We start from the raw sequence: 22330 nt of genomic DNA, 5'->3' as shown, positions 1-22330 counted from the left end.
CTTGACGCCGACTTGCTCTGACGTCATGCCTACGTAGGCAACGACAACCTCGTGAGATCAAGGCAGCCGCAGATTTTGCAGCAAGGCGCTGCAGTTGCTCTCCACCGGCTGCAAAACCTAGGGCATGACGGGAAACGCCTGGCTCTCACCTGATCTAAGTTCTGATTGGTTCACATTTTGATCCAAACATCCGTGGTGGTTGAATGCAAAATGTTAGTTGGTCACATGTATTCTATAAATCATGTAAAGTTGATGATGACAACAATATAGGCCATAAAGAGGAATGTCATTTGTGTTCTTTTGTCACGTTTCCTATGAGCACACTAAAGCTACAGCTGATAACCTTTACTTATAATTACAGTCATATCTCCATATACAATATATTACATCCACAAGCACGTGAGGATGTTTCAGTTGCTAACAGGCACCATAAAATAAATAATTAAACAAGTATGAACTCTAACGCGATATCTTCATCCATCGTCACCCACGAGCTAGGGAAATCTGTCCGACTTTTAATGCCGGCTTTCAGCCACTCCCTCTGCTGCGTCCGTCTGCTCTCGTCTGTTTTCCAGGCGAGGCGCAGCAGAAATAAATAAATAAATAAATAAATAAATAAATAAATAAATAAATAAATAAATAAACGCGAACACGGCCAACGACATAGCGGTCCTTAGTGTTTCTCTCGCGAGACTTGGAGCTCCATGACCTCAGAAAACATGGCGGACGAATACGGACGGAAATGGGACCGCTGTCTCGCTGATACAGCCGTGAAAACAGGTAAATATCTCCTCTTAAATGTTGTGCTATTATTTTTTTGCTGCAATGCTGAGATTTTTAATAGTTTATCGCACTAAATGTAAAGTGTGAGCTACTAATGAAGGTTTTTAGCAGCTTAATCTGACCACGCGGGGCCAGTTAAGGTCAAACTGGTGTGTGCTGGATGAAAAAACTGCAGAAGCTGTCAGGATGCTGACACATAGGTCCACTTTTACAGTCGGGGCTTTGCAGAAAGTACTGCATCAGTTAGGATGTTAAAGTTTATGAGAGCACATTTAGATGAAAACCAAACAAGTCTAATTTGGAACAGCTGCCTGAAGAAAACATGTTTCTTTTAAAATAACATGTCAGCATGGCTTAAGTTTGCAAAATTTTGTCTGAACAAACCACAGGAACTTTGGCACTACACATTTTATAAAGTAAAGATGTTTAGCTGTTCTTTACTGAAGCATATTTCATGTAAAACTCAGCTTAACAGTTGTCAAACATGGTGGTGGAGGACTGATGGTTTTGCCCCTGCAGCCACAGAACCAAGGCATTATTCAAATCCCTGAGTTCATCAGGAACTCCTCTGTGTACCAAAGTATTCTAGAGTCAAATATGGGGCCATCTGTCTAACTCTTGCTGCTTGACCAGGTCACACTCTACAATATGATATGGATCTCAATTTGAGCTGCATCTTTAGGAGTTGTACATAAACAGATGCTTCAAATTTAAAAACCTTCAGCAATGGTGTAAAGAAGAATGGGACAAATGTCCTCCATATTGTGAAGTAAAGTACTGATAAGATTATCCTGAATTTGATTAGTATAAATTATTGCTGCTTACCTTCTAGTGCTGTAGAGTTTAGATCAAGAACAAGTTTTATTTTTATTTTCATTCTTCCAATTTTGATATCCTCATATCAGTGTTGATCAATTTCCTCTTTATGACTTCCCTTTCCTTTATCTGACATTTATTCCTCTAGTTTTTAATCTTACTAATTTAATAATAATAACAATGCATTGAACTTAGGGCTGCTCAATTAATCGAATTTTAATCACGATTACGATCTGAGTTTTGAACGATTATAAAAACAAAACAAGCCGATTATTTGCTCCTCCCGCTTGCGCTGCCCTGAGTTACAAATGAAGCGCTCCTCCCACAGTGTTGCCAACTTAGTGACTTTGACACTATTTCTAGCAGCTTTTCAGACCCCCTTCTTGACTTTTTAACTTAAAAGTACCTAGCGAACACCTCAGAAACATCTCTGGTAACCCTTAGCTACTTTCTGGATAACTGTCGTCGACATTTCCTGCAGGATAGCTAAACACTCCGCCTGCGCTCCGGACCGTTCTTCAGGACTTTAGGAAAGGGAATGATGTAGTGATGTGTCAGTTGCTAAAGAAACAGCTCTCGGAGCCAGCTCCTTGTTGGAGTAACCAGAGTGAGTGACACACACCGCACCTGCGGACTCCCGAGCCACTTAAAACGGCTAAATGTGCAGCGCGCTAAACACACGTGCAGCTTGCCCTGATTGCTGTGAGACCGGGTTGGGGGTGGGGGGTGCAGCTGTGGTTGGGACATTTATTACATCAACTGATGGACTTGTAAATAGTTTATAAATAAGGTAGAAATAAGTTCCACACGCTGATAAATAATAACTAATCTCTCTGAGGACACGGTGCTATTGTACTCTCCTACAGCACCTTGACACGACTAAATATGTATTATGCAACATTTTGTGAACATCAATTTATTTGTTATAAATGCCACTGTATAATTCCTGCTGTCAGTATTTGCAAGATATTGGTATTTGGGTCTGTACTGGTTAGACTTAAATGAGTTAAACCAAGGTCTATAGCCCTTGGGTCATAAATTATGAGCTATAAGTATATTGGTCTTTTTATACTGGGAATCAGGAGTTCTTTTAGTGATCATCTTGTTTCTTATTTTTGTCCTGATTGTGCCCTGAGCAATTTATGACTGAATAAAAACAAATAAAATCAACATAAATTGAAAAATCGTCCTAAATAATCGTGATCTCAATTTCAGTCACCATAATCGTGATTATTATTTTTGCCATAATCGAGCAGCCCTACTGTACTGTACTCCCTAATGGAGTCCTCCAGTACTACATGTAGAGCAACAGCAAACAGACTCTGCCGGTTAAAAATCAAGTACATTCCCAGCCTTAATTTTATGTGCATAGACATAGACATTTAAGCTAGGTTTGATTGAAAATAGCAATGAAATTAGTTGCTTTTTAGAACAATCTAATCAAAAACTCCTTTTTTATATAAGTGTTTAGTTTTTAAACAATTTATTGAGTAAGAGATATTTTTTCTATTGATCTTTAAGCCAAACACGAACAGGAATATGTAAGTCCTTGTGTTTTAGAACTAGGGCCCGACCGATATATCTGCCGGCCGATATTATCGGCCGATATAGGGGTCATTAACACTATCGGCTATCGGCCAAAAAGATGGCAGATATTGCGCTAGCTATCCAGCAGATGGCGCCAGCTTTATGAACTCATGTTGTGTGGCTTCACTCCTGGGGGGGTGGAGCCACCGTCACAGCACACATGTAGCGGAGCAGCAGAAGCAATTCGGTCAAGCAGAGAGGACAGTGATGAAGAAGTAGGAGGTAAATCTTCAGTTTTAAGAATATTTATTGTGTCAGTGGTAATTTGCACGGTAAAATAAGCAATGACAAAAGTATGTTTCCCCTCAACATGCTTCCTAAGTTTATTGTGTGCCTCGTGGCCTCGTATTGAAAAGTTAACCTGAAAAAATAAAATAAAACTGCCGCAGCATTACGCTCTATGCAGAGCTCACGCTGCTTCCCCTTTAGTCATGCAGGGCAGTAAGTAAGTAACATTGGCCTTTTTCTGGTAGACATTCTGGAATATTCTCAGACAATTTCCTCCGCTCTTCTTCAGCAGTCCTTTTCAAACTCACGCGGTTCACCCGTGGCTCGCGAAAAAAATAGTGCAGACGCCGAAACGATCGCTACACGGCGCAGGCTGGAGCGCCGGCGCGCAGCGCTTCGGCGGCCCATGTGGCCTATAGAATAGGATAACAAGGGCGACAAATGAAGGCGGTCCCCATTTCGCGGCGCTTCGGCGGCACACGACCGTTGTCGCAGCTGAGGACGGGCGAGGGGGGGGTTGGCAACAAAGCAATGAAACTCTGTGCAGGGAGTCCCCCCTCCTCTCCGGGGGGGCAGCGGTAATACGAGAAAATAAACATCCCTCTCTACAATAGAATAAATGTATTGTATTTTTTCAGCCTTATATTTTACATAAGGCTTATACATTGCCACATACTAGTCATTTAACGTATCTCATTTTTATTTTCCTAATACTGTCGGCTTTGGAAAGGATCAAAACACAAAAGCGTAAAACTCCACCGACTCAGAAAACAAAAAACTTGAATGTTAGATTTATACTGACTGAGTTTGTGTGTTCTGTTGTTTTTGAGATTGCAAAATAAATCTTATTTGCATTACTTGGAAACCCTAGTGAGTTATTGAGACAGTTCTTTGGTGTGTAATATAGAAATAAGTTAGCATCAAAAAGGCAGAGAATGAAGGGTTTAATCTTAAGAACATTTGTATTTATTTCTTTTTTTGTGAGGGAGATTTATCGGCCATTATATCGGCTATCGGCCTTTGTTAAAAGTTTTATATCGGCATCGATCCCAAAATAAGCATATCGGTCGGGCCCTAGTTAGAACCGCAGCGTTGAGTGAAAACATTCGCCCGAGTTGCACAGCTTGAACCGTTAAGGTTAAGGAGCAGAGGTAAAGTTGCAGTATTCTGTCACAATGATTGTAAACGACTGCCTTATTGATGCCATTTGCTAAAAATAATTCAAATGATGAGTAACGGTGTAATTAACTGTCTCTGGACTTCATTTGGTGGGAATGATTTACGGTATTTTTTTTACTTTTGGGGGGCTGATGGTGGGGGCTGTACACGATACTCTGCTCAGTGCAAATGTTTTTGTTATAATCCAGTCCCCCAGGAGAAGCTCAGACAAAAGAAGGAGAGTGCAGGAAGCCAAAATGAGATATTGATCTGCCCTCAGATTTTTGCCAGAGCTTTCATTGTGTTACTGTCAGTGGAAAATCAGAGGCTTCAGAAACGGTCTGGCTGAAGAGCAAAGAGAGACTCGGGAGGTGAACCAGATGGAAAATCTTAAGTTTAACTGAGTCATTGCTTGAAATGGAAGTGGAGTTATGTGATATATTGTTGTTATGTACTGATAATAAAGATGAGCTGAGGTTTTTGTGGTCTTGCTTGACATGTGTAAGTTGTGTAATACGGAACAGTTGAGGGATCTGGGTAAGGTACGTTGGTCATGCATAGTTCTCTGAATCTAATTAGGAACCAGAGGGGCCCGAACGTCTGTTTTATGTGGTTTCTGTGCTGGATGAGGTGTGGCCTGCTGTGAGGTGATGCTAAAAGCATAAACGCATTCTTCATGATGTCCCTGTCCTATCTCAAGACTTCTACGGCCTGGTTCACATGGCAAGTTAACTATGCAGATTTTCTGACCCGATCCTTCCCTTCTGATAGTGTTAACGGCCCTAAAGATAATCTTATTCCTGCCGTGTGTGGTGTGGTAAGGGTGCTCTGGTGAGCTTGGAAAGATATCGGGGCTGCTCCAATCACGAATAGGGAATACTCATGTTGGATTGTCTTGGTCCATTTTCCAGAGCAAACGAGGATGCAGCCTGCTGAATGTGACTTATAGCCAGTCAGAAAGTGAGGTCACAAGAGCACAATACATGCTCGTCCTTTGCCATGTTTGTTTACACCAAAGTCCCATTTGATCTTGTGGGATTTCTTGTCTGACTGAGGAATGTTGGTGTCTTTCCATGGGACTTTCAGTGCTGAATTCACAATAATTCAGAAGCATTTGTAGTATTGTTTTATTTCTGTGCATAACTTTTCCCTCGGTGTGTTTACACGCAACATCAGAAAACGGAACTAGAAAACCAGATAAAACCTGCATGTCAACGACTCAGCCGAGCTGTGACTGGTTATACGACTCACCTTCCAGAAATGACAATAATATCATCGCCGTAATGCAACACCATCAAACACAGTACAGTACGTCTCAAAAAGGCTGTACAGCAGTGTTGTCCATTCCTTCAGCCATTGTGTTTGTTTGCCAGCGTTTTGCTATTTGTGTTGCTTTAGGCTAACAGGAAGAATCCATAGCGGAGTGGAACGCATCTCATTCAATAATTCAGTTTTCTAATGGACATGTAAACTAGGATTAAGGCTCCCAGTTTGTTGCTGTAGATCGACTTGGATGCGCATGTAAACACACTGATTTACTGCTTTGTGTTTTTGTTTGTCTTCTAAGAGACACTAAAACATACTTTTTTCTTTCCTTACAGCAACGGGCCTTGGTGTCGGCATCGTGCTCTCCGTCCTTCTCTTTAAACGTAAGTATAGTGGAGTACAACTAGCTTTTGGTTTAAAAAACAGAGTTGATTGCTTTTCCTGCTCTAGGTCGAATGTGGCCTGTGTCATTCGGGTCAGGCCTGGGGTTGGGAATGGGATACAGCAACTGCCAGCATGACTTCAGGTCTCCATATCTGATTCATGGCCACACGGTAAAGGTGAATGCATGATGGAAAATGGACCGTCTTAGCAGGATTTGTTTTCCTACACTCTGAAATGTCATTTAACATGTTTTTGTCTTGTAACGGTTCAGGACTAATAAGGACAAAATGAAGACAAAGATGAGTTATTTTGTCACTCGCTGCTTACTTGGAACGAACATCTAACGATGCCTACAGTGTGTACAAAGAACAATGAATGTTGTATTTAATAAAGCCATTGTGTAGAGCTATTTTGTGCCTCTTTGTTTTATTCCTGTGTGAAAGTTTGAGGGGAACGAAATGTGGTTTTGTGGGTGGAAGGTAATTCTGTGTGTTAATGAGCTAGGAGACTGAAACTCCTGCTGTTTTGGAATGAGAGCCAGGTTCAGCATCTGCAGCCTGAGTGGGAGTATGAACAGTTGTAATGAATGATGGAGCAAAGACGTGTTGGTGATGGGAGAACAAAGCAGATGTTGACAACAGATTTCATAAAAAACAAGGTGTGTTTGCAGTCGATCGAAGAAGAGATTCACCTGTGCTTTGTGTTGAAGTTTAAGCATGGTGCAGATGGGTAGATTTATCTTCGATATTAATACCAGATGGAAACCAACCTTCAGTAGGAGAGCCAACGTGCACGTTTTATCACCGGGGTTCTGCAGAGTGTGACTGATCACTAATGTTTGGGTTTGCAAGGTGAGCGGGTGGGATTGAGGGATTTGGTCTGTGAGACTGCACACGTTCATCCAGCCCCCCTGGTGGAGCAGAATCTGTGGAATGCAGAGAAATACCATTTCTGGACTGGAACTCGGCCTTATTACTAACAGGTGAGTTCTGTGCCTTTCACGTCTGAGCAGAACACATGTTGAACACTTTCACATCAAAGACAACGCCGCTGCATGCACCCCGTTCTATTACACAGACATATTTCGCTTTTCATCAAAGTAACAGTTCAGTCAGTAATGTAAGAACATACATTCCTGTGCACAATGGAGTCCCACTTGTTCCAGGGTGTTCAAAGGCCCATTTCTTCAACATGGCATTAGGCTACCATGCATCTGGCACAGAATAACCCTGTCAGAAATTAGGCCATGTCACTCATCCCATGTCCATTAAAATACGTGTTAGCAAGTGAAGCGTGAAATTGATAGGGGTCCACATGGACCTGAGCCAGGCTGAACACCTGTGAGCAATGGTGCTCTGGTGGGAATCAATGCATCTTAATGCTAAAACACAGCTTTCCGAAAAATGTCCATGTCTTAACAAAATACTTCCTAATGTTCACCAGCTAATCAGATGACACAAACTTTGCCAAAAGAGGAATACATTGAAATGTTTTTTCTTGTAAAATAAAAGTATCACAAAATGAGCTAAGCATCCTTCAAGCACACAAGGATTTGACTTGTGCATTGAACCAAACCATGTTCAGGATCCACATGTAGGAACTAAACTGCACACTAGAGACCGTGAGCTCACACCAGGGCCAATGAGCAGCTGCAGTGGGGGGGGGGGGGGGCGCAAGAAGTCTTCCACTGCAGACAAAATTTAAGCAAACGCTCCAATAGAAAAATGTATACTTTTTGCTTTTATTTGAAAATAAACATGTAAAGCTGCATGTGTGTGTGAGAGAGAGAGTGAGTGAGTGTAGTCGCACATACCCTCAGAGATAAAGTAATCCTTAAACACTTGTTATTTTGCATTCATTTCCTCCTCATGTTAAACATGAACCTTATTGTTGTCTGCGTGCAATTCTTGAAAAATGGACAAAAATCATATTTTGCATGACTGGATCTTGCAAAATATGAATTTTGGCCGATGTTTCAAGTGGTCTTGAAGTTTTGATCAGGACTGTAATAATGATTATAAATAATGATATTCATGTGGCCATATAACAATATATTAGTAATAGCAATAATTACAGTAGCAACATTTTGACACAAGTTTGATTGTGATGGAGAAAACCAATTAAAGATTAGTGAGTTTTCACCCTTCAGTTGCTTTGACCATTTTGTGTGGCTTTCTGTACAAAAATGCCAAATAACTAGCTCTACTAAATAGCTTTCCGAACAGCTTCTGTTCAGAGAAACAATTATGTCTCACAGGACGACTGAGCTAACAGCTCATGCGAGTGTAGCTATGGCCAAATCAAATGGTCACCATCAACTTCCACCTCTCAAATTCACGTGATGCTATTTATACAAAGTCTTTACACAGATTTCATGTATTATATATTAAACAAGACAATCGTTCCTGTTTTCGGGACTCTCCCTGACAGGTCAGACCAAAGCACCAAGTTCATGCGTCTCACTGGCTTTTCCACTCCAGACCTCAAATAAATCAATTTGTTATGAGCTTCTGTTTGGTCCCCAGCTATTTAAAACATTTCAACATATGGTCATTTTTCTTCCTGATTCCTCAGTGTGCCAAATTAAAAAGGACTTGCTTCGCATTTGTTTTCCAGTTATGCATCATTATTAAACCCTATTAATCTTCAATTATAAAATCTGAAAGCACATGCTAGCGAAGCGGTGCCAGATGTCTGTAAGCAAGCCTTTTCTGTGTTAAATCTAGTCGTGTTTGCATATTTGCAGGATAAATAAAATGATCGCTCCAAATGTTCCCGGAACATTTGGACCCTCTCCAGCCCAGATCTCCTCCCTCCTTCCCCCAGAACCAGCGCAGCAGGACGCCTGTCTGATGGCTCGAACCGCGCCTAACCCTCGCATGAGAATTTTACAGCGAAAGACAAAAAGTGTTTTTTTTTTTTTTTTTTTGTGCTGAGATTCAGGGAAACTGAAGACGGGACCGGGAGGGGAACAAAGGGGAGGGACGGTGTGGGCTCTGATGGACTCGGAGATGAGATAGTGTTCCGCTCCATCTCATCCCTCTCAGACCCTGCGTTTACTTTTCCGGATGATGTAACTGTTTCAAGACAGCCTGACTGAGCTCGGATTATCTCTGCTCTTTCTCACGACGTGCACGCGTCTTCCTTATTTATCTACATCTCCGAAAAGGGTCCGCATCTGCTTGTAGGCTTCGGCGAGGCGGTTCGGCTCAGCGGGACTTTAGGCAGAGTTTACCCGGCTCTTCCTCAGCGATGATGGGCAGAGGTGAGCGCCTAAACTGACCACCTCCACCGGAGCTCTGCTGGGCATCACTGCTGGAATATTATTTAATTTTTGGAAAACAATTTGTTTGTTTTCTGGTAACTAAGATTTTACATTTATGTTAGCTAACATTAAACGTTGGCTTAAACTTTTTTGTGATGTTAGCTAAATCTTTACCTTCTTCCGGTGTTTAAAATTAAAACAATTTATCACTAAAAGTCCTACAAACTGAACTTTTACAACCGCAAAGAGCAAAATATATTATTGTAGAGGTGAACAAATACATTTAAAAGGCGTATGACAAATTTTAGACTAAAATAGCTTTTGAACAGAGCTGAATGCAACATGCTAATTAGCCAAGTCTCAGATGCAGAAGAACACTAGCCTGGTAAGAAAATATATGGGAGGAAATGTAGAGCAAAATTATTTTGCTTCTGCTACTGTGTCCAGATTTCTTGGCTAGAAAAACACACATTTAGAGAAAAAAAGAGCACAAATTACAGTAAAATTACTCAGCTTTTTGATATAAAAACCAGGAGGGAACTCTTACTGACATTTTAAAATTACAGCTTAAAACAGTGGGTTTGGTAACACCATTAATAAGTTCTGTGTTTATCACTAATCGTTTGTTTTTTTATACTGCTTAATTAATCATTGATAATGATTATGATTGAAATAATGACTACAAATTTGAAATAATAACTTTACCATTTTGAACAAAACCCGTACAAAAGCACAAATGTTGAAACACTTTTAAATGGTTATTTATAAATCATCATTTAATTATTTATACAGACACGAAATAATTAAAATTGAAAGTAATAAACTCCTTACCTTACACTGACATTGTAGGAAAAATTGAAGAGTAAATCCTAAAATCCTGAAATAAGTTCCATTGTAAGAAAGCCTTTTACCATAAACCATATACCTGAGTTGTTTTTAACAGCAGAGCTACTCTAGATACAAAAAAATACAAAGAAAATGAAATGACCAGTTTTTATTTAAAGGCATTTAGATTTTTCTCAAATTCCACTTTAATAATTGTGTATTTTAGCTCCATAAAAACAAAACCTGCCAACATCTTGTTGTTTTTGTTGTGGGTTTGTACATTTCACCTTCCAGTTAGCAGCAGCTGGACAAGCAGATCAAATTCAAACACATGTTAAGCCCAACTAAGCTCTAAAAGTAAACATTAACTGTTGAAACCGTGGCCTAACACTGTTTGTATCCCAAAGATTGATACTAGCCTCTGAAGTGCAGATGAATATAACAGGGGATACTTCAGGCATCTGTAGCTTAAAATTGGGCTTAGATTCACCTGAAAGTCACCTGAATTTATTATGTATGTTTCTCATGAGCGTGTTTGCTTCATTTTCCATTTCCTGGCTGCAAGTTCACTCTGGAGTTGGCAGGCTGCTTCATCTTCCATGGACAAACACCAGTATCTGCCAATGCTGTTCACGCTTTGTGGAGAAAATATGTGTCTGGACTTTGAAACTTTGTCAGAACAAAGAATGAAAAAAAAAGCATTTTATTAAAACAACTCCTTTTCCCTTCAAAACAAAACATCAAAGAGAGCCTTTGTGTTTTAAATCTGGGCAAATTATAGCTGAAGGCAAGTGTTCGCTCTTTTTAAACAGTGTCAGTCAGAGCCAGATGGAAGTGCTAAAAAGTGTGTTAAACAGCCAGTGTTAGTGAGCAATTTTTATAAGCAGCAGGAGAAAATGAATTTGCAGGTTGTAAATGACGTAAGTGGTTGAGGCATTTTTAAAGAAGAGAGTGAAACTGAGTTGTCAACAGACCGATTAAGTCAGGAAGTTCAAGTTCTCCTCTCAGCTTTGGTGTATTTTCTGTGTGTGTGTGTGTGTGTGTGTGTGTGTGTGTGTGTGTGTGTGTGTGTGTTGATCTTAAATGAAGATATTTAAAAGTCTCTTTAATTGATTCAAAAGAGCTGGTCCCGACCGATGGATTACATCAGACGAGTCGATAATCACACAAAAGATGTCAGACTTTTACAGCAGAATATGCAAAACTCAAACTACGTGTGGATGTTGAAGCTGAGGGTGTCTGACCTGCAGAAATCAGGTGGCTTTTCTCTCCAACAGTCATCAGAGCAGCAACACACTGTGATTTTCCTTCTCCTGTAGGTGCAGTCATGTGGCAGAGGATTCAGATTTGCTGCACACTGTTTGCACTGCATTCAGCGGCGGCGCCTGCACACATCAACCGCCTGGCGCTGTTCCCCGACAAGAGCGCCTGGTGCGAAGCCAAGAACATCACACAGATCGTCGGGCACTCGGGATGTCAGCCTCGCTCTATACAAAACAGGTCAGGATGAAAGCTCAGTCTAGAGAAATGTAATTAAATATTCTATAATATGCTGATTATGCCTTAACAGCTTGGATAATCCATCCATCCATTGTCTGAACCCGCTTTGTCCACGTAGGGTCGTGGGGGGGCTGGTGCCTATCTCCAGCGGTCAATGGGCAATCTGGCGGGTACACGCTGGACAGAGTGCCAGTCCATCACAGAGCTTGGATAATTTTAAGCATAATAATTAAAGAGATCAAACATGTTTCCATTTACAAATAACATTTAGAACAACTTTTTTGCTAACTCTCTGCTACTGGTCCTTAAGAGAAAGGCTTTTTCTCTCTACCCAAGTATCGTTGTAGCGTACTTGACAAATATGTTCTTGGGAACATATCTTCTAAGTTCTCGGTAGAAGAACACCACTACTACTCTACTGAGATTGGGATGACAAAGACGACATTTTGAACAGTACCAGTCTCTGTTACGCCATGGCAACAAGCGCTGCTTTATTCTAACCTGAAATAAGAATATAAAGCAACACTGGGTGGTGTACTTGCCATGATATGTACTTGGGCAACGGCCAAGTACGTGAGTACATTAGTTCAGAAAAGTATGCACACTGAGAAACAGCTTATGATTTTTTTCACTGGTAAATATTTGAGGGCAGTTTTCATAATTTGAAATTGAACTTCGAGTTAGGGATGGGTACCGAATTCGGTACTTTTTAAGGTACCGACCGAATTCCACAGTACCGACCGAGCACCGATTCACATCATTTAAAACGGTGCCTCGTTTCGGTACCCGTCCTTCATAACGAGAACTTGCCTAAACAGCTGCGCATGCACAAGAGCGTTATGTCGTCGCTCGCTGCGAACCAGGTGTAAACAGAGCAGTATGGTAGAAAGAACGCACGCTAAAGCTTGGGTCCACTTCACTAAATGTGATGGGTAACTGGGTGATGATGAAACCAGCGACAGACAACGATCTAAGTGAGACATCCTCATCTTAATCTGCTCCGGTAGGTAAATATAATTAGCTTGATATGTTAGCTTCCGTTTCACTAATGGTGCGTTCGCTTTCTCCTCGGAACTCCGAATTTCCCGACTAGAAGAACATGAACGCCCTCTAAAGTTTGGCTTCACTTTACTAAATGTGACGGGTGAAGATGAAACCAGTGACAACGATCTAAGTGTGAGGCATCATCGTTTTAATCTGCTCCAGTAGCTAAATAAACTGTTTAAAATATCGTTAGCTTGATCAGTTAGCTTCCATTGCCACCATTATCAGCTAATGGTGCGTTCGCTTTCTCCTCGGAAATTCTAACTTCCCAGTAGGAAAAATCAAATGAAAAAAGACGGCAAAAGGAATGAAGATACGCAGTAAATTTAGTTCACAGTAAAGATGTTTGCTTCAGTTTAATTATCAGCTTATAAAACTACAAGGACGATGTTAAAATACAAACAGTTGAATGTTATTTATCGTGATATTTATCAAATATTGTTATATATTGAGAAAAAAATATATTTAATTATAAAAGAGAATTAAAATAATAAACACTCAAAAGTATCAAAAATTGGTACCGTTAAGTACCGGTATCCATTTGTAGGTACCGGGAATTATTACCGGATCGATTCAATCGTCAAAGGTACCCATCCCTACTTCGAGTATGTATTACTATATAAACATATTTAAATCCCCTAAATTGTCTAATTACATACTGAGTCTTTCTTGTCATGTTTATTAACCTGGTGATTCCAAATCAAGTTTTCTTTCAGTTAAATAGGTAAATTTAACATTTTTACGTGGAAACTTTGTAACGAAATGAAACAGCTGAATGATGTTATTGAGGAAAAGCACATGTTCAACCTGCCTCTTGGAATTTTAATTATTATTTAAAAGTTGTCAGATGCTTTCCAGTGATTCTTGAGTCTCCAGGTATCCTGACACTTCCTTAATCAGTTCAGATTTCATCTTCTTCCCCTGCAGCTTTTACTCACACAGGCCTGAGGCACGGTGGCGATCACACTCTCTCTCTTCCTTGTTACAGAGCTTGCCTGGGCCAGTGCTTCAGTTACAGCGTCCCAAACACGTTCCCACAGTCCACAGAGTCTCTGGCGCACTGTGACTCCTGCATGCCTGCCCAGACTCAGTGGGAAGTGGTAAGAGTTATTGCACACACACGAAACTACAAGTTCAATAAAGAAGGTTAGCATTCGCTGCTTGCCATCAAAACAGTCAGAAGGAGAAAACAGCACAAATAGATTCCAGTAGATGGAATAGAAGTCAGTATTTTTATATTCTTTTATTGTCCGTCTCTTTAAGCCAGAAGGAATTCATTCTTGTGAAAACAAAGGCTTTGTGGTGAGGTTCTGGAGTGCTGCCAGTTAGACAGGGAGGTGGGAGCACAGGTGAGGTCACCTCATGTTTCAGTAGAAAATATTGTATCCCTTGGAGCGGACAGCTGTTACCAGATAGTTTGATTAATGTTCTTATCCTTTCTGCTGCACTTCAAAGGCAGGAGAAAGTGCATTGACTCTCACTTTACTCCTAATTATCTGGAAATGGCTGTTTTTGTCTGTGGATATGATTGTTGTTACAGGACTTGAAACAAAATTCAGTCTGAAGCAAAACAAAGTGGGTTCTCACAAAAGAGACGCTGCTCCCTGATGCTTTGGCTCCTGATAAACTCGCTGAACGATCATTTTGGGTGGATAATGGAAACAGTGAGGCCAAGTTGTGTGAGGTCCGGAGAGCCGTCTGAGCTTGTGTAACCCCAATCGTCACGGGGGGGGGGGGGGGGGGGGGGGGGGGGGTTTGTTTTGATGGGCAGCAAACATTTTAAGTAGTTTACACAAGTATCACACAAGGAGAAAACCAAAAGATACTGGTGGTGAAAATCTTCTGACTAGGGGGATAATAAATATATGCCACACAAAATCCCTCTAGCAGGTAATTCCCCTTTGACCTTACACTGGTTTATGCTGAAAACCCTCCAGTTAAATTAAATTCATCCTGTACAGAAGATATGGGAACATCATTCTTCCACAGTGATGTGAGAGACTACACCAGTTTTCACAAATGCTGGATTCAGTTGTTGCTACCAACTTTGTTATAACAGGTCGTGTTAAAGAGGCCATAGCCTTTTCACAGAAGTGTGACCAAAAAAGAAAAAAACTGGAGAAATCTGTAAGGGGCCACATATGTGTTTGTGTATCCGCCTAGGTGACTCTGGAGTGTCCCAGCAGTGAAGAGTTTCCTCGGGTGGAAAAGTTGGTGGAGAGGATCTTCCACTGCAGCTGCCAGTCATGCAGTAAGGAAAGTGGCCAGGAGGGGGCGGTGATGCAGCTCTATCCAGCAGAAAACACCTTGGATTCATCTCAGTCTTTACCCGACTTCCTCAGTGGAGTACAAGCTCCGCCCCGCTCAGATACACACCCGACTAAACCCGAGCAGCAGCACACAGACCACCACACGCTACCGCACACATCCGATGGTGGGTAGAACCGTCCAGAACCGGAACTCTGCTCACGTCTGCAGCCCTCTCCTCCACTCTGCCTCTCCTGTAGTTTTGTAAAGATGTCATTTTGTATCAAACTCTTTCTTTGTGGTCACACACACACACACACACAAACACACAGGCAGACAAGTGCCTGTGCACGTGCACAGACACACAATATTGAATATCACTTCACACGACCGCTACAGCTGTGCACTCTTTTGTTTGCTTTAATGACACACACACACACACACACACACACACACACACACACACACACACACACACACACACACACACACACACACCAGAATATAGCCTGTTAATATAATGTATTTTAATCTGCTTCAAATGCAATAAAACGTGTGTTTGTAGTAACCGTCTCCTGTGCTGGATTCATACAAACGAGTCAAGCAAGAAGAAAATCAGAGAGAAGTTTGTTTTTTTTAGCCCAAACTTAAACACAAAGCCATGATTCTGTGTTGTTTAGTGCCTTTGATCGTCCATGAACAAACATTCATTAGATGCTGCTGCTGCTTAGTGGAGCGCAGAATAGCTGCAGGACAGGGAGAGCCCATGCTGTTTGCTGCTTCTTTGGTGAGTCTGATCTCTGCTCCAGAACAGAAATGAGATATTGAAGCCAAGTCTTACTTATTTAGTTATAGCACAAAATTAAAGTTAAACTTTCTGTGAGACAATCCTCTCTTTTAAATTCTGCTTTAATGCATGTTGCGTCTAAGGGCTCTGTGATCTACGAACTTCCTTCTTTATTTCACAGTTGGACTAACTTCCTAAGCAGAGCTGGGCCTGATGCAGCATGGTGTATTTGTAATCCAGACACAGATTTCTGTTTCTGCATTTTTGAAAATCTCATCTGAGCAGAAATAAAAAAAATAAAACGGTATTCATGCTTCAGTCCGTACATCCCAGCCTGCATCCTGGGAGCTCTCTGAATACGTCTCATGTTCTTCAAGACACATCAAAACATTTATGGATCATTAGATTTTATTTACTTCAATAGTAAATTGGTTTTTGCTTTTCTGGTCAAGGAGGCAGTCTGGGGCAGACATTTATAAAAGTAATACACTAAAGTACAAAACTTAAAGTACTTGAAACAAACTGAATTGTTTGAAAATGTTTAACATCGATTGTTTTTTTCCAGATTGAGATTTCAGCATTTAGAGTAAGTGCAGACTATTCTTTACTACAAAGTATTAAACAGGAAATTAAACATAAACACCTGTCAGGATTATCTGTTAAGACTTAAATCTTGTAAACAAGTTATTAATTGTATTAAATAGAATGACACAAATGATCTATTTCTGCATGTTTCTTCTATTTTAGTTAAAATTTAGATATGTTATACAATATAAATGCAGGACTTTTACATTTAAAGAAGTATTTGTATAGTGTTAGATTTTTCTGAGTTTTCTTATGTGACCAAAGTTTTTCAACCACGGAACTGATGATTACTATCTGGAAAAAAATTATTTTAAAGCCAAAGTTCTGTAAAATATTATGCAATTTTACACTTATGGTTTATTTTATGTTATTTAGACAGCCTTATTGTATTTTCATTTACCACTTAGAAATGTTTGCGACTGAAGACAGGTCTTAGTTCAGACTAGCTGTTAGCTTATCAATCCAGCCAGAAATAATTCTCCAACTGAAGTTCCAAAACATACCAATAAGTTAGGGTATCATGATGATATAGACAGACAGACAGACAGACAGACAGACAGATAGATAGATAGATAGATAGATAGATAGATAGATAGATAGATAGATAGATAGATAGATAGATAGATGATAGATAGATAGATATAGATAGATAGATAGATAGATAGATAGATAGATAGATAGATAGATAGATAGATAGATAGATAGATAGATAGATAGATAGATAGATAGATAGATACATTTATGTTTTCCTTCTAAAAGATTTACAGCTTTGTGCTGCACTTGTCACCTGACTGAGACAAATTACCATGGTAACCAGGATGTTGTTCAGCTAATGACTGCTGAGTGCCTGATGCATAGCTGGAGGCAGAGTGACAAAGCCTCTCCAGTCTCTTGGTGGAGAAAAAGAGAACATTCAGTTTTGCGTAACAACAGATTCTCCATAATGTTATCTTCTAATCCAGCAGATGTCAGCAGCTGGTCCCATTCAAATCAAGCATCAAATCTAACAAAATCTTTGACAGCACCATTCTATCCTGTCTCCATGCTTTGGTGATTCCTGACGCGTCTGTGCTGTGGTTTATCGTCCACCTGGTCCAAACAGTTCTTTCCTTCAAGAGTTTAGTGACTTTTTATCCTCCACAGTGGAGCTGTCCAAACTGGTGACTGTCGGTGATTTAACAACCACATTCGTCCTCCTGCTTTTAATCCACCATGTTGTTCTGATTATGACCCAGATTTTTTAACCTCTCAGTTTAACGAGCTCGATTCTGAACAACATCTGTCCTGTCAGAGCCAGATCAGTTCCTGCAGTGAACCCTACTCCCTGGTTTAATGACAGCATTCGCAGCCTGAAGCGCCAATGCAGAAAAATTGAGAGCTTGTGGAAGAAAACCCATCTCCATCTGCTCCACCTAAAGGATCTTCTGACATCCTTTAACTCTGCAGTCAGAGACGCGAGGGTTTCCTATTTCTCCAACCTGGTGTCCCAGAGCAAACGGAACCCCAAGGTGCTGTTTAACACCATCAGCAGCATCGTCTCTCCTGCCTCTCCTATAGCCTCCATCCACTCTGTTACAGACTGTGAGAACTTTCTGTCTTTCTTTGTGGACAAAGTCAATAAGGTTAGATCTAGCATCTCTCCTTCAGCCTTATCGCTGCCTCTCCCGACTCCAACCAGGCCCGTCATCCTAGATAGCTTTGCTCCTGTTTCTTTGCCTGAGTTAACCAAACTAGTTAACTCTATGAAGACCTCTGCATGCCCCCTCGACATCTTACCCTCATCTTTGTTTAAAAGTGCTTTTCTGTCCATCGGTCCCAGCGTGCTCTCTATAATTAATGCTTCTCTGGTTTCTGGTCAGGTCCCTGCTTACTTTAAGAATGCTGTAATCCACCCGCTTCTTAAAAAACCGAGTCTCGACCCCTCTCTCCATAGCAGCTTCAGACCCATCTCTAAACTTCCGTTCATCTCCAAGATCTTGGCAAAGGTTGTGGCTAAACAACTCACAGCTGCTCTTGATGAACATAACATCTATGATAGCTTCCAGTCAGGTTTTCGTAGAGCTCATTCTACTGAAACAGCTCTTCTTAGGGTCTCTAATGACCTTCTGACTCACAGTGATGCAGGGGACTGTTCTGTTCTGGTCCTGCTGGACCTGACTGCAGCCTTTGACACTGTTGACCATCACCTGCTACTGGAGAGGCTGAGAGACTGGGTAGGCCTATCAGGAACTGCTCTGGAGTGGTTCTTCTCTTATCTCTCTGAGCGTTCCTTCTCTGTGGCCGTCTCCAAGTTTCGGTCCTCCACCACCTCTCTTACCCATGGTGTCCCACAAGGTTCTGTGCTGGGGCCTCTACTCTTCCTCTATCTGCTTCCTCTTCAGGACATCCTGAGCTCCTTCAAAGGAATCTCCTACCATCTTTATGCAGATGACATCCAACTGTACATCTCCTTTAAGCCCCATGAGATGTCTAAGCTGCAGCTGTTACACACCTGCTTAGACTCTATCAAAACCTGGATGGCTGTGAGCTTTCTTCAGATGAATGAAGATAAGATTGAGATCCTCATCTGTTCTCTTGTTCGCTCTTCCTTCTTCCATCTCAGGAACATTGCAAAGCTGAGTCCCATTCTATCCTGCATACATATATTTTAATCATTTTTTTAAATCTTTTTTTATACTTGAATTTTTTGTTTTATTTTTGTGAAGTGCCTCGTGATTTTAATCTTGAGAGGCGCTATGTAAAAGATTGTTTTCTTTCTTTCTTCCTCCTCTTCAGTGTAATTAAATCTGATCAGTAGAAGGTTGACTGTTCGTCCGTTCTGGAAAGCAAATCGATCATCCTGTTATCTGGCAGCAGCACGTGCTGACAGCGTTCTCAGGCTGAGGAGGCAGGAACTAATGAGAACCTTTCAAAACATGACTTATCACCTGATTTGGTGTTGAATTCATCAGTTATTTTTAACTACAGCTTGGTTCAGTACTCGTAAGGTCCTCTGTGTTTTCTAATCTAGTTTAAGTCAACTGGAGGACTTAAATCAGGTTATTGGAGTTAGAGTTTGTGAAGATTGTATTCTCCTTTACAAAAAATTACAAGTTAGTCCCCAAACAACACAGATTTACTGAAAAGCATCTTTGAAGAAGAGGATCTTTAATAAAATGTTGAATATTATTTTACATTATGCTATAACAAACCTTGCTCCTAAAACAAATGCAAAGAAGAAAATGAGTCATTCCTTTTTCCTGGTGTGGACCAGTGGTAGCAAAGAGCTTCCTGATTCTTTTAGATTTTCTCTTTTGTTTAGATTTGTTATTAAAAAAGCTGTTAAAATCACATTTATGAGAATTTTTAAATTGTTTTAACTGCACCTTTTGCACATATGAATGATCAAAAAGGATTAAGTATAAAGCAGAGAGCTCACCATGCATTGAACATCATGATAGTCAGACTAAAACGCCTCCAATGGCTGGCTGCAGGATAAGTTGCCATGCTCACCCCGTAGCCTTCATATTTACTCCTACCTGAGCACATGTCCTGTCACTTTGCAACCATTGAACGCACTAAACAATCTAAAACTAAACTTTGCAGTAATACAAGAAAAACTAAAGTACCCTCTATGTGAGGTTGTTAAGGGGCCTGCCGAATAGGCAGGGCCCTTAATGTTCTTCAAGGATTAACATTTTTTATATTTTTCCATATACGTTAATGCGGCTTGAACAAAAGCATGTACTCTCACAAATTTCACATCAAATATACCGGCTCAGTCAGGGGAAGTGTGCCATTACTTTGCTTGTGTTTTTAGTCAACATAAATATGTTATTGGCAAAAAAACTCCCTGTCCCCAATAATACAAACTACATTTCCCAGAAGGCAACACTTAGATAATTTTTTTTAATGCTGCGTGAACAGAAGCATGCATCCACACAAATCTTACATCAGAACAACTGGCTCGGTCAAGGGAAGTGTGCTATTACTTTTCTTAGCTTTTTGAGTTACCATGACAATGTTAAAAATTGGGACCTGGGGTCTGGGGATCTTCCAGAGGCCTCCAAAAGACCCAGATTGTGGTGTTGAGCTGTAGAGCCACCCTTGAACACCCGCCCTTGGCCAAAATCAGGACCTGGTGTCTGGGGGTCCTCCAGAGGCCTCCAAAAGCCCTGGATCATGGTTCTGACCTGTAGATTGACCCCTGAACCATGCAAAACATCCCTCAAATCAAATCAACCTTTATTTATAAAGCACCTTACATGAATGAAACATGCCACCAAAGTGCTGATAAGACCAGCAGGGATAATTAAAAACCAACAATGTAAACATAACAGAGAGCATTTAGAAATATCAGCAACAGCTAAAAGCCAGTCTAGCAGCTAAGGGAAGGACATCTTGTAGTCTTGGTCCTGCTACAGAGAATGCCCTATCCCCTCGTCTTCAGTCGAGCTCTGGGAACTGAGAGCAGCGATTGGTTCTCAGAGCAGAGTGCTCAACCAGGAACGCGTGGCTGCAACGTCTCTGACAGATGGACAGGGGTCAACCCGATCATTGCCTTGAACACCATTAAAAGAAGTTTAAAATGAATTCTGAAATTGACAGGTAGCCAGTGCAGAGCTGCCAGAATGGATCTTTCCTGTTACGTTTGGTTGTAATTTTGACATACATTCTCTGATCTGCACCAAGTTGAACACGATGGATCCTAATCCAGCCCACAAAAGAAATATTAGCAAATTGTTGGTGAATCTGGTATCATTGTGCCACAGTGCCCCCTACATCAATTTCAAACTTTAATAACTTCTACATTCGAGTTCACAGTCGTACCAATCTTGCTTTGTGTCCTCGCACAAACACCGCTAAGACATTCATGTGGTCATTTGTTGAAATAACTTTAGCTGCGCCCCCTTAGAGACGGTTTTCTGTAAATAAAACATGCAAGGTCTGATTTCCACAAAAATACACATAAATGACCTCTAAACCCAACAACTGCTCATTGGGATTTAATTTGATGTAGAGACAGAGCCCCCTAGCCTAGATTGATTAAATCTTTAATAATTCCTGAAAAAGAGTCACAACTCTTCCAAACTTGCTTCATTTCTTCATGCAGCCTCACTTAGCACATTTATGTTATAATTTGCTGATTTAGGTTTGGCTCCACCCCCTTTGTGACACTTGGCTATAAATGACACAAGCATGGTCCCATTCACACTAAATTTCACATAAATGATCTTTGTCATCCTAGGAACAGCTGAGAGGGATTATATTGGATTTTGAAACGGTGCCCCAGACACATTTAAACTTTAATGACTCTTACAAACAAGGTCACAACTAAACCAAACTTGCCCTGTGCCATCATACAACAGCAGCACACACATTCACATGCTCAATTATTAAAAGTGAATAACACATGCATTATTTCACGCACACTAAACTGCACGTAAATGATCTTCGTCCACCTAAGAACAGCTGATGTTGATTTATTTGATTCTTAAAATAGCGCCTCCTAGATCCTTCCAAACAGCTATATCTCCATAATGCAACAACAGATTGATACAGAATGTTGTGTACTCTGTTGTGTTTCACTGTTTAACACATTGGTTCAGTAACTGTACATCACCAACCCCCCCTCCCAAATTTTTTTTTGGAAAGCAGCTATATAAGCATCAGTAGTGAGAGCTCAGCAGAGCACTAATGACTGTTTTATAGAGGACCACTCAATACACCACCTACTGATGACATGCACCATTTATTGGCAAGCTTATAGGACATGAATGTAGGGTTTGAGTTGCCAATTACATGGTGGTTCACATTGGTCTATGACACATGGCCCCTATCTTGTGCCAGGTGGCATTCCTGCTGTCACTTAGCCT

The 22330-nt window shown here is 40.8% G+C and overlaps 2 protein-coding genes across 4 annotated transcripts; both read left to right on the top strand.

Annotated features, from left to right (window-relative positions):
- The first annotated feature begins 647 nt into the window (after nucleotides 1–647).
- Nucleotides 648–6631, top strand: LOC107385775 (mitochondrial contact site and cristae organizing system subunit 10). Of its 3 annotated transcripts, none has more exons than XM_015959881.3 (4): nucleotides 648–780; nucleotides 6174–6221; nucleotides 6289–6392; nucleotides 6494–6631. In XM_015959881.3, the coding sequence occupies exons 1-4, from the start codon at nucleotides 705–707 to the stop codon at nucleotides 6497–6499; spliced, it is 234 nt and encodes a 77-aa protein (XP_015815367.1). In that variant the 5' UTR covers nucleotides 648–704; the 3' UTR covers nucleotides 6500–6631. The 3 variants fall into 3 exon arrangements, with proteins under 3 accessions (XP_015815367.1, XP_015815365.1, XP_015815366.1); XM_015959880.3 differs by having other exon boundaries at nucleotides 649–780; nucleotides 6289–6398; XM_015959879.3 differs by having other exon boundaries at nucleotides 6289–6631.
- Nucleotides 6632–8683: 2052 nt separating this feature from the next.
- Nucleotides 8684–15671, top strand: nbl1 (NBL1, DAN family BMP antagonist). Its single transcript, XM_015959878.3, has 4 exons — nucleotides 8684–9487; nucleotides 11632–11812; nucleotides 13845–13956; nucleotides 15020–15671. Exons 1-4 carry the CDS (start codon nucleotides 9475–9477, stop codon nucleotides 15296–15298), a joined length of 585 nt encoding a protein of 194 aa, XP_015815364.1. The 5' UTR covers nucleotides 8684–9474; the 3' UTR covers nucleotides 15299–15671.
- Nucleotides 15672–22330: the final 6659 nt, after the last annotated feature.

This window comes from Nothobranchius furzeri, chromosome 3, assembly GCF_043380555.1.
Source record: "Nothobranchius furzeri strain GRZ-AD chromosome 3, NfurGRZ-RIMD1, whole genome shotgun sequence".
NCBI classification, from domain to species: domain Eukaryota; kingdom Metazoa; phylum Chordata; class Actinopteri; order Cyprinodontiformes; family Nothobranchiidae; genus Nothobranchius; species Nothobranchius furzeri.
This window is presented reverse-complemented; position numbering and strand designations above follow the sequence as displayed.

Coding starts and splice junctions, on each gene's coding strand:
- LOC107385775 (XM_015959879.3), top strand. CDS start 705: ATGACCTCAGAAAACATGGCGGACGAATACGGACGGAAATGGGACCGC. Junction 781..6,173: donor TGATACAGCCGTGAAAACAG/GTAAATATCTCC, acceptor CTTTCCTTACAG/CAACGGGCCTTGGTGTCGGC. Junction 6,222..6,288: donor CTCCGTCCTTCTCTTTAAAC/GTAAGTATAGTG, acceptor TTCCTGCTCTAG/GTCGAATGTGGCCTGTGTCA.
- nbl1 (XM_015959878.3), top strand. Junction 11,813..13,844: donor CCTCGCTCTATACAAAACAG/GTCAGGATGAAA, acceptor TCCTTGTTACAG/AGCTTGCCTGGGCCAGTGCT. Junction 13,957..15,019: donor CCCAGACTCAGTGGGAAGTG/GTAAGAGTTATT, acceptor GTATCCGCCTAG/GTGACTCTGGAGTGTCCCAG.